Source organism: Pleurodeles waltl, chromosome 7, assembly GCF_031143425.1.
Source record: "Pleurodeles waltl isolate 20211129_DDA chromosome 7, aPleWal1.hap1.20221129, whole genome shotgun sequence".
Classification (NCBI taxonomy): Eukaryota; Metazoa; Chordata; class Amphibia; order Caudata; family Salamandridae; genus Pleurodeles; species Pleurodeles waltl.
In genome coordinates, this window is record NC_090446.1 from 1,471,463,760 (window position 1) to 1,471,474,306 (window position 10,547).

Here is a 10,547-nt window from a genome sequence, read left to right on the forward strand (position 1 = left end):
AGTTACTACACCCTCCCTCCCTCTCCAGGGCCACCCCCCAACATACACGCACCTTCACGCACCATCACACACACTCATACACACGCTTATACCCACATGCACCCATGCATGCATCCATCCATTCACACACACATCCAAACACATACATACATACAAGCACACATTCATTCACACAACACAAGACAACATACACACATGCACACACACATACAACACGCAAATCACACCCGCATTTACGCACACACATCATATACACACAACCCCACACACACACAACACCCCCACCCCCCTCCCCTGTTGGAGCACCCAACTTACATGATTTCAGAGGGTCCTCCGGTAGGAGACAGGACGGGGCGACAGCAGAACACCGCCAGGCCATATCATGTGTCATGATACGGTCTGCGGCGGTCTACTGGCGTGGCGATGCTGCTGGCAGCAGCGCCACCTTACTGCCATCCACTGCCATGACCGCAGCCGGAAATCCGCAATCCTTTTGGCAGAATTCCAGCTACGGTCAGAATATGTCAGACAGCTGGTAGCCACTGCGATGGTCTTTTGGCGGCTGTCGCCACGGCGGTAGGCGGTTTTTACCGCCACTGTCATAATGAGGGCCTTAGTGTTTTTTTAGTTTAAAACATTATGTTGTCACTGAAATGTTTCCCTAACTACAAACTCACTTTAATCTTTAGTTTTTAAGTGAATTTCTAGTGTTTTTTCAATGTAGAGTAATTTTTTATTACCACACATAAAGCTGACCCTCTGCCTGTGGCCAGGTCTTATGGCCATCCTTTAACAGCAAGCAACCCCATGCCGCATGTGGCTTTTGGCCGTGCACGGCATGAGCCACATGAATTTGGCCACAGGACTTCATCTGCATTCAACTCCACGTGGGCGTGCACAGCATGGGGTTAGTCACCTGCGGCCAGGTCCAGTAGCCAACACCTTACGGGCAGCCAGTCCCCCACTTCATATGGCTTTCATCTGAGTGCAGTATGGGGTTAGCCGCAGGGTCTGACAAAGTCAGTAAGTCTGCCTGAGTGTGGCAAGGACCTTGTTGTGATGTTGTTCTTTTTACTTATTACTTATGTACTAGGGATACGTGTATGGAAGGCCTGAATTGGGTTAGGCCTGGAACCTCGTTGCCTTCTATGTTCCAGGACTTGATTCTGGAGCCTGGAGAAGCCAGAGGTTCCAGGAGCGACGGTTGGAGAGTGAAGACTGTGGTGAGACGGAGTTCACACGGATCCTGTTGGGTTGGCCATATATCTAATAAATCTAACCAAACTTCTACGATATTTGTTGTATCATAACACTGGCGACGAGGGGCTAACCCTGAACCCACGGAGTTACCTGTATGAAGATTGGATCCACGTTGTGGTGACAGCAGGAGGAAGGATTATTGCCGTGAAGACATCCTCGCTTCCAGTCCGGGCAGGAAAGAAGACCACCGGGCCCCTCCTTGTTACATGGGCGCTGATGCCTTGAACAGGCATAAATTCTATCCCGACGAGTGTGTACGTTTTTCTTTTCCTCCTGTTGCTGCTGGGCACGAGACAAGCTTGTGTTCCCTCCGCGCACACGTTCCTTTCCATTGCTGCCAGACACGAGACAAGCTCGTGCTCTTTCATCGTATTCTCATTCTCTCCTGACGCAGTGTTTTGTGGAATACTTACTTCCTGTTTCCTGTTTCTGCGGTCTGGGCTTGGAATCTAGACCGCTCACCGTGCTACGGCTTCAGCTGGAAGGAAAAAAAAAAAAAAAAAGACTACAATAAGACTGGTTTTATTTTCTTCATTTCATGAGCATCGCTACTCTTGTTAGTTTCGATGAAGGAAGTTGAAATTACATTATTATTATTAGTAATTAATTTGTTTCATTTCTGCATCATTTGACTCCTATGCAGAAGAATTTTTTTTTTATTTATTTTTATTGTTTTCTCTTTCACACCCCTGTTATAAGCATAGGAAAAAAAAGAAAAAAAAGAAAAAGAAAAGCTAACTTCTTCACTTCTACCACCATGGCTACACCTACTATGTCACAACCACCTCCTTTTTTGTCGGACAAAGGTGACCCCATTCTGCCCTGGAAACAGTGGAAAAACCTTTTTGACTCTTACTTAATAGCCATAGGTGGAGAAAAATTCTCTCCAGCCAGGAAACAAGCAGTTCTTCTATATAATCTTGGTATCGAGGGCAGGAACATATATGACAGTCTTGAACCTTTGAGCATTGGTGGGGAGGACGGTAAACCCAGGGATGTTTATGAGATGTCTATAGCAATTCGTGCGGCACATTTTGAATCCAAACTTAATGTAGTGTTGGAAAGACATAAATTCTTCGCCAGATCTCAGGGTAGTACAGAGAGCGTAGGGAATTTTGTTGCTGCCTTACGCACATTAGCACGCACTTGTGATTTTGGTGAAATCACAGATTCACTGATTCGTGACCAGCTTGTGCGTTGTACCAATAACAAAAAAGTCCAAGAGAAACTGTTAACAAAGAACCCTGATTTGAGAGAAGCAATTGCTATTGTCGAGGGAATGGAGAGTACCAGCAATTGGATCAAAGAAATGAACCTTACTGATGGAGACGGTCTCTCTGTTGTGCAATTACCAAGGAACCAAGAAGAAATTTTGAAGATTAGCAATGACAATAAAACTCAAGGGTCTTCCCAAGAAAAGAGGAGAGACATTAAAGTGTTATGTTGTTATCGCTGTGGCAACATGGGTCATACGGCGAATAGTACTAATTGTTTTGCACGTAATTCGTTATGTAGGAAGTGTGTGAAGAGAGGCCATTATGCTAGAGTTTGAAATAATGACAAAAATAACGTAGATCTGGTCACAGAAAATGTCAATAAGATGGTTTTATATGTAGGACAAGAAATTGATCATATCAAGCATGATTCTAAAAGTTGTAGATGAGGGACCTGTGATTATGCCTGAGTGCACCATAAAACTTGATGATAGAACTGTTTCTGTCCTAGCAGATTCAGATTCGCCATATACAATGGTTGGTGATAAGAACTGGCAAGATATTTTTGGAAAGTCTCCCATTCCCCTTATTAAGCCTAATATCAACCCGGTCAGTTATGGGGGTGCCAGAATTGAGGTGATTGGTTACAGAGTGATGAAAATCCAATTCCAAGATAAAGTCACCATTGGTAAGGTTTACGTAGCCAAACGTGATAATAATTTTAGGATGGCGACACCAGCGGGACATGGGTATTAAATTAGACCCTAATTCTGACAATCAAGTGATGGTGGTAAAGGATGCCAGTGACTCATTAGGGATTTGCAAAGAGTTCCCTGGTGTTTTCGGTGATAACTTAGGGTGTTTAGCTAATTTTGAACACAAAATCATTCTAAAAAGAAATACTGTATCCGTTGTACACAAAGTCAGAAGAGTGCCGAGAATGATGTTGGAGCCTCTGAAAGCAGAACTCAAGAGGTTACTTGAGGCAGGGGTTATCGAGGAGATTGAATCTTCGGAGTGGTTGGCTCCAGTAGTTTTAGCACCTAAGGACAATGGGAAGCGTATCTGCATGTGTGTGGATCTCAGAGACCTTAACAAAAACATATGGATAGATCCTCAACCTTTACCTAACATAACAGAAGAGTTGTCATGTTTGGGTGGTTCGAAGGTGTTTAGTGCATTGGATCTATCCTCTGCTTATCATCAAATTGTTTTGCACCCTGAGTCCAGGCACCTCACTTCCTTTGTCACACCTTTGGGGGCTTATCAGTTTTTGAGGATGACTTTTGGTCTAGCCTCTGCGGCTGCGTGTTTTCAACGCGTCATGAAAAGAATTTGGGAGGAATCGATGGTACGTTATGCTTTCAGGCTGACATTTTGGTGCATGGCAAAACTGTGGATGAACATGACAAAATATTAAGGTTAGTTTTGAGCAAGCTAGCAGAGGCCGGGCTTACTGTCAAGAAGGAAAAGTGTAAGTTTAGAGTTACCTCTGTGACTTACCTAGGACATACCATTTCTGGTGAGGGAATCAAACCCAAGTTATAACTTGTTGATTCTATAGTTCGCGCGCCTGAACCCAAAGACAAGGACGATGTGAGGTCATTCCTAGGTTTGGCGGAGTTCTACTCCAAATTCATTCCCAACTTTTGCTGACGCAACCTTTAAGAACTCTCTTGAAAAAGGGTTGTGAGTTCATCTGGGGGAAGGATTGTGTGGCAGCTTTTTCTTTTGTGAAAGACTGTATTGGAATGATGCCTACCTTAGGGCATTTTGATGTGTGTGCGAAAACCTTTTTGTACACTGATGCTAGTGTCAAGGGTTTGGGGGCTGTACTGATCCAAAAGGTAGGTCAAGAGGAGAAAGTAATAGCATTTGCTTCTCGTTCCCTCAAGGAGGCTGAACAACACTATTCGGTCATAGAAAGAGAGGCACTTGCCTGTATGTGGGCGATCAAACACTTTAAATTCTTCTTGTGGGGCCTACCTTTTGTTGTAAGAATAGACCACAGACCGCTCGTCCATATTTTTTCTCCAAAAAAAAATGAGGAGCTAACCCCGAGAATTCATAGGTGGACTGAAGGGTTGTTAGAGTACAATTTTGTTGTGGAATACGTACCTGGGCCGAAAAACGTTGTAGCAGATTTCTTATCCCGTTCTTCGGTTGATAGTGAGGAAGAGGTAGAGGATGAAGTTACTATCAACTGGGTAAGAGAGATGTCTATCAATAGAGAGGAGTGGGAAATGGCTCTGGAGAGGGATCCGGACAGGCATAAGCTTAGAGAATTCATTGGTAAGGGATGGCCAGAATTTAGAGATGTTCCTGATTCATTGAAGGGCTATTGGAATGTGAGAGATTAACTTTCTTTGAATGGAAGTGAATTATATAGGGGAGACAAATTCGTACCTCCTAAGGATTTAAGGAACAAAATTTTGAATTTAGCTCACGAAGGGCATTTAGGCAGGAGTTTAACCAAATCTAGACTTAGAGCCATTTATTGGTGGCCAGGGTTAGATAGTGAAGTTGAAGCGATTGTAAAGGATTGTTTGGACTGTGCGCGTAGCGATAAAAGCAAGAGGGTGGTTAGAGCGCCACTCTCCCCTGTTGAGGTTCCAGAAAAACCCTTTTGCCTTTTGCTTTTTGCTTGGCCTAGATTTTATGGGTCCTTTCCATCTTTTACCACCGAACGAACGTTATGTTTTACTCATGGTGGATTACGCATCCAAATGGGTGGTGACCAAATGTGTGAACGTAGTTGATACCAGTACAATAATTGAATTTCTGGAAGAAGAATTCTCTAGAGAAGGTATTCCCAGTCATTTAGTTACGGACAATGGGGTACAATTGACATCACTAGAAATGAAACAATTCTTAGATTCCCTGGCTATTGTACACTTGAAGACAGCTTTGTATTTGCCATTAACTTCACTGAATTAACTTCATCCAAATAGAAGTAGGAATTTTCCAGTTCTTCCAGATTCAGCCGACACGTGTTTCGTCCTGCACGGGACTTTATCAAAACTCCCGAAGACTCTGTGATTATCAATCTTCATTGCAAAAGAAATGTTGCTAACGGTGGAAGCCGTTACCGAAGGACCGACGTGAGGACGAAATACACCCTTTAGAGGCACTTTGGATTTGGATATCATGTTTAATTTGGACCTATAGCAACATTTCTTTTGTAATGAAGATTGATAATCACAGATTCTTCGGGAGTTTTGGAATTTAATGCGTCCCGACATTTCGATTTCAAATAATAACTATAACAATAAGCAAGGCACTTTGGATTTGGATATCATTTATAATTTGGACCTATAGCAACATTTCTTTTGCAATGAAGATTGATAATCACAGAGTCTTCTGGAGTTTTGGAATTTAATGCGTCCCGACATTTCAATTTCAAATAATAACTATAACAACAAGCAAGCCTTGATAAAGTCCCGTGCAGGACGAAACACGTGTCGGCTGAATCTGGAAGAACTGGAAAATTCCTACTTCTATTTGGCTGAAGTTAATTCTTTCCGCTTCTCAATCGTCCGAGTGGAATATTTGTATTCCCCTAACCATCTCTTTCATTTTAATGGACTTTGAATGATCATAATAGGGGACAAACCACTCTCTTGATGACTAAATGCTCAATTGTGTTTAATGTCGGTTAAATGTTTGTATATATGTATAAGTTAATTTTCATAAGACTGTACTTTGTGTTGTCAACTGTCTATGGCTTTCTCTCACATTAAATTCAATGTTTAAGATTTACTCATTAAAATCATAATTTTTGGGTTTTTTGAACTTTTGTAATGATCACACTTTGCACTGATACCTTTTTAGTGGAAATTTATATTATGTTTTCTTCATATGACTAAGTGTGCGATGACTATGTGACAATAGAGGGATACTACTCTTTGTGTGCCCCATTCTTATTTTTCTATAGATTTAACTTGTTGGTACGGGTATTCCCTGTCCCGATACACATGCTGGACAACAGGCATGTTTTGAATGTATGAGCACCTAAACAATACTCGTTATTATAGGAATGTGTGGCTAGTTCTAGGCTTTTTTGTTGTCCAAATCCTTTAATGATAAAAAGACCATACTGAACATGCCAGAAAGCTGTGCACGGCGTGGAGTTGGTGTACTGAGGGGTGGGACACAGGGCCTTGCGGCAGGGCAAGCCTTGTGGCCAACCCCATGGCGCATGGGGTCGCATGTTGGTTACGCATGGCATGGGGTTGTTGTTACACATGGTAGCAAATTATTACTTTATGTTATAAATCCCTAGAATTTCAATGAAAAAAACAAAGGTTAACGTGGTGCTATAGTTAGGAATTGTAATTATATCTTACTTTACAATATAAAAAAGGGTACAGTAACATTTTAGTTAGGTGAAAATTTCAGTGACAACGTAACGTTTAAAACACAGCAGCATTACTATGGAAGATTCCTTGTCAGGCATCTATCTCACATCATTTGAAAGAGTTGCACTGGCTGCCAATTAGGGAGATAATGCTAAAGTATTGGTCCTGATATGCAGAGTGATCTATTGTACTGCCCCTTCCTATCTGTCAAATAGATGAACCCAATACTGTCCTGCTAGGACCCTCTAATTCACAGATGCTGGAATGATGTGCATTCCTAAAATTAAACACAAATATGGGGAGACTCTGCCTTCTCCTTCCTCATGGCTCAGTCCAGGAATCACCTCCCCTTGCACTTTGCAAAATAGAAAGTGAAGGTCAAATTCAGAAGACCTTGAAATCCTGGCTTTTGAGGTCGCTTATTAAGGTTGGCATCCTGGGTTGATTGAGGTGGGATATGCTGGGGTACCTATCAGTGCTGGGACACTCTCTGAGTAGCCATGCACTTTAGGAATTTGTGATTGTTTGATTGAAAACACTACAGAAATTTACCAGTTATAGTTAATCTCTAGTAACTACGACTCATCCCCTCAACTATTACTCAAGCCTGCACAAAGCACTGCTAATTACCCCACATATAACAACACTCATGACCTGGTCTAAGACATCATTGATAACATGGTTGCAACATCTGAAATGGCATGTTTGATGACAAAACTGCGCATGGCAGGGACTATGTTCTAAAACATCTGTGTCCTTAACAATGCAGTGCAAATTTATTCACTGAAAAAACCTATTTAAGAACAGGGAAATGTCTAAGGGTTTTATATTTAACATTGTTTATAACATTTGAGCTTGTATGCCATATATTGTAATAGTACTTTAAGGATAGATAATTATTATATTTTAGCTTCATGCTTCATGTTTCTCATTTCTTGAAAGTCTCCCTGAATCTCTTAAGACTTCATTATATGCTAATCGTTGGGTTTAAAACATCTTGTTTCCACAGGGTATTTATGAAAATGTGGATGATCACTACATAGCACTGGACCAATCCCAGATCTCCCCTGAGTATGAATATCTTCAAAGATAGCACCATCATGAGCCTGTATACAAGATTATTGAATGTAAGAGTCAGCTTATCAGTTATCCTGGGACTTGCGTGGAGACATGAACAACACCTACATTTTTATTCCATGGACTAATCCTGTGGTTCTTTGTGTTATATATACTTTATACATTGTTTCAACCAATTAATGTCAGTTGGATGTGCCCACTTTGTACACAACTAACAGGCATTGGTCAATGTTTTCATTTTATCCAAATTCACTAGGAATAAAGATCTGCCTGAGGCATATGTGGAAATTGTTGATTCAAAGGGCCTGTGCTCATAACACATTTCAACATGGTACACCTTTACAAGCAATCAATCCTGATGAGAATTGACATCATAGTCAGTAACTGTCCTGATAAATCCATCCATCAATTTCACGCTTTGCGGGTCAACACTGGACTTTCCCTCTTTGCTTCTTTGTCACTGCACTTAGCAGCTCTTTACTTGCTTGGGATATTTTAGGGCATATTATAAGTGGACCATTAAGGTGTCAGATTTTGTGATATCTAGAATACTATTGTAGTGCATCTTTTGTATAACAATCCTTCTTAGAAATTACAAGTATACTAGGCATTTTAATTAAGATATTGTTAATAAAATAGCAAATAAAAAGCAAAACATGGATGAGAGGATGAGATTGTGGTTAACCTAATTTTCTCATAAAGCAATGCAGATAAATGTATTTTTTAGCATTTTAGAGATGATAGAATCAAGCAAAAGGAAAGGAAAAAATTAAAACGAATGCCTTTCAAGTTCAATTGTATTTTCACACTTAATCAATCAAGTCATGCTCATAGAGCACAGTGTGTCACCTGCAAGGGTATCCATGCGCTTGCTGCCATCTCAGTCAAAAAGCCAGGTCTTAAGCCATTTCTTAAAGATGGTAAGAAAGGGAGCAGCGCAGAGGTGGAGGGGGAGGGTGTTCCGGGTTTTGGTGGCGAGGTGGGAGAAGGAGCGTCCTCTGGCGTGGCTATGGCATATGGGGGTATCTCTGCCAGGATTAGGTGCATGGAGTGGAGGTTCCTGGGTGGTCATTGAAAATGCAGGTGTTGATTCATGTAGGCAGGTCCTAGGTCATGGAGGGCTTTGTAAACATAAATCAAGAGCTTGAGATGGCATCTCTTCTGGAACGGGAGCCAGTGGCAGTCCTTCAGGTGCTGGGTGATGTGGGTTCTTTTGAACAGGTTGAGAACTAGTCTGGCCGCTGTATTATAAATTGATAGGAGTCTTTTCATGAGTTTGGTGGAGGTGCCTGCATACAGTGTGGTGCCACAGTCACGTCGGCTGCTGATCAGGGCCTTGTTGGAAATGGGGTCTCTGGCTGACAGTCAGTTTGCACTCTGTCCAAGCAGGGACCCTCACTCTAGTCAGGGTAAGGTAGCTTGGCACATCAGTCAGGCTTAGCTCAGAGGCAATGTGTAAAGTATTTGTACCAACACACAGTAATACAGTGAAAACACTCCAAAATGGACACCACACCAGTTTAGAAAAATAGGTAATATGTATCTAAAGCAAACAAGACCAAAATGACAAAAATCCAACATATACAAGTACATTTCTGAATTTTTAAAATAATAGATTCTTACTCCATAGAAAACAATGGCAACATTGTTGTTGCACAAGGTACCTTGGCCCGTATTTATACTTTTTGACGCAAAACTGCGCTAACGCAGTTTTGCGTCAAAAAAATTAGCGCCGGCTAACGCCATTCTGAAGCGCCATGCGGGCGCCGTATTTATTGAATGGCGTTAGCCGGCGTTAGCCGACCGGCGCTGCCTGGTGTGCGTGAAAAAAAACGACGTACACCAGGCAGCGCCAGCGTATGGGAAAATGGCGTTTGGGCGTCCAAAAATGGGGCAAGTCAGGTTGAGGCAAAAAAATCGCCTCAACCCAATTTGCGCCATTTTTTTACGACGCCCAGGCGCCATTAACATGACTCCTGTCTTAGTAAAGACAGGAGTCATGCCCCCTTGCCCAATGGCCATGCCCAGGGGACTTCTGTCCCCTGGGCATGGTCATTGGGCATAGTGGCATGTAGGGGGGCACTAATCAGGCCCCCCTATGCCACAAAAAAAATATAAAAAAAATACTTACCTGAACTTACCTTAATGTCCCTGGGGTAGGTCCCTCCATCCTTGGGTGTCCTCCTGGGGTGGGCAAGGGTGGCAGGGGGTGTCCCTGGGGGCAGGGGAGGGCACCTCTGGGCTCATTCTGAGCCCACAGGTCCCTTAACGCCTACCCTGACCCAGGCGTTAAAAAGAGGCGCAAAAGCAGGTTTTTTTGACCCGCCCACTCCCGGGTGTCATTTTTGCCCGGGAGTATAAATCCGACGCATATGCATCGGAGTCATTTTTTTAGACGGGAACGCCTACCTTGCATATCATTAACGCAAGGAAGGTGTTCACGCTAAAAAATGACGCTAACTCCAAGAACTTTGGCGCTAGGCGCGTCTAACGCCAAAGTATAAATATGGAGTTAGTTTTGCGCCGAATTTGCGTCGAAAAAACGACGCAAATTCGGCGCAAACGGAGTATAAATATGCCCCCTTGTTTGTGTAAAAAATAAAGTCACACGGACGAGCGTGCATCGAAAAAGTCAGTG

The 10,547-nt window shown here is 42.5% G+C and overlaps 1 protein-coding gene across 2 annotated transcripts in view; it reads left to right on the forward strand.

Moving 5' to 3' along the window:
• Nucleotides 1-8,740, forward strand: part of LOC138246525 (B-cell receptor CD22-like) — a 260,463-nt gene extending 251,723 nt beyond the window's left edge. Inside the window, exon 10 of one of the 2 annotated variants that reach the window (XM_069201180.1) lies at nt 7,842-8,740. In XM_069201180.1, coding sequence (XP_069057281.1) covers nt 7,842-7,925 — 84 coding nt within the window. In that variant the 3' untranslated portion in view covers nt 7,926-8,740. The remainder of the gene's footprint in view (nt 1-7,841) is intronic. The other variant, XM_069201181.1, reaches the window with a different exon arrangement.
• Nucleotides 8,741-10,547: the final 1,807 nt, after the last annotated feature.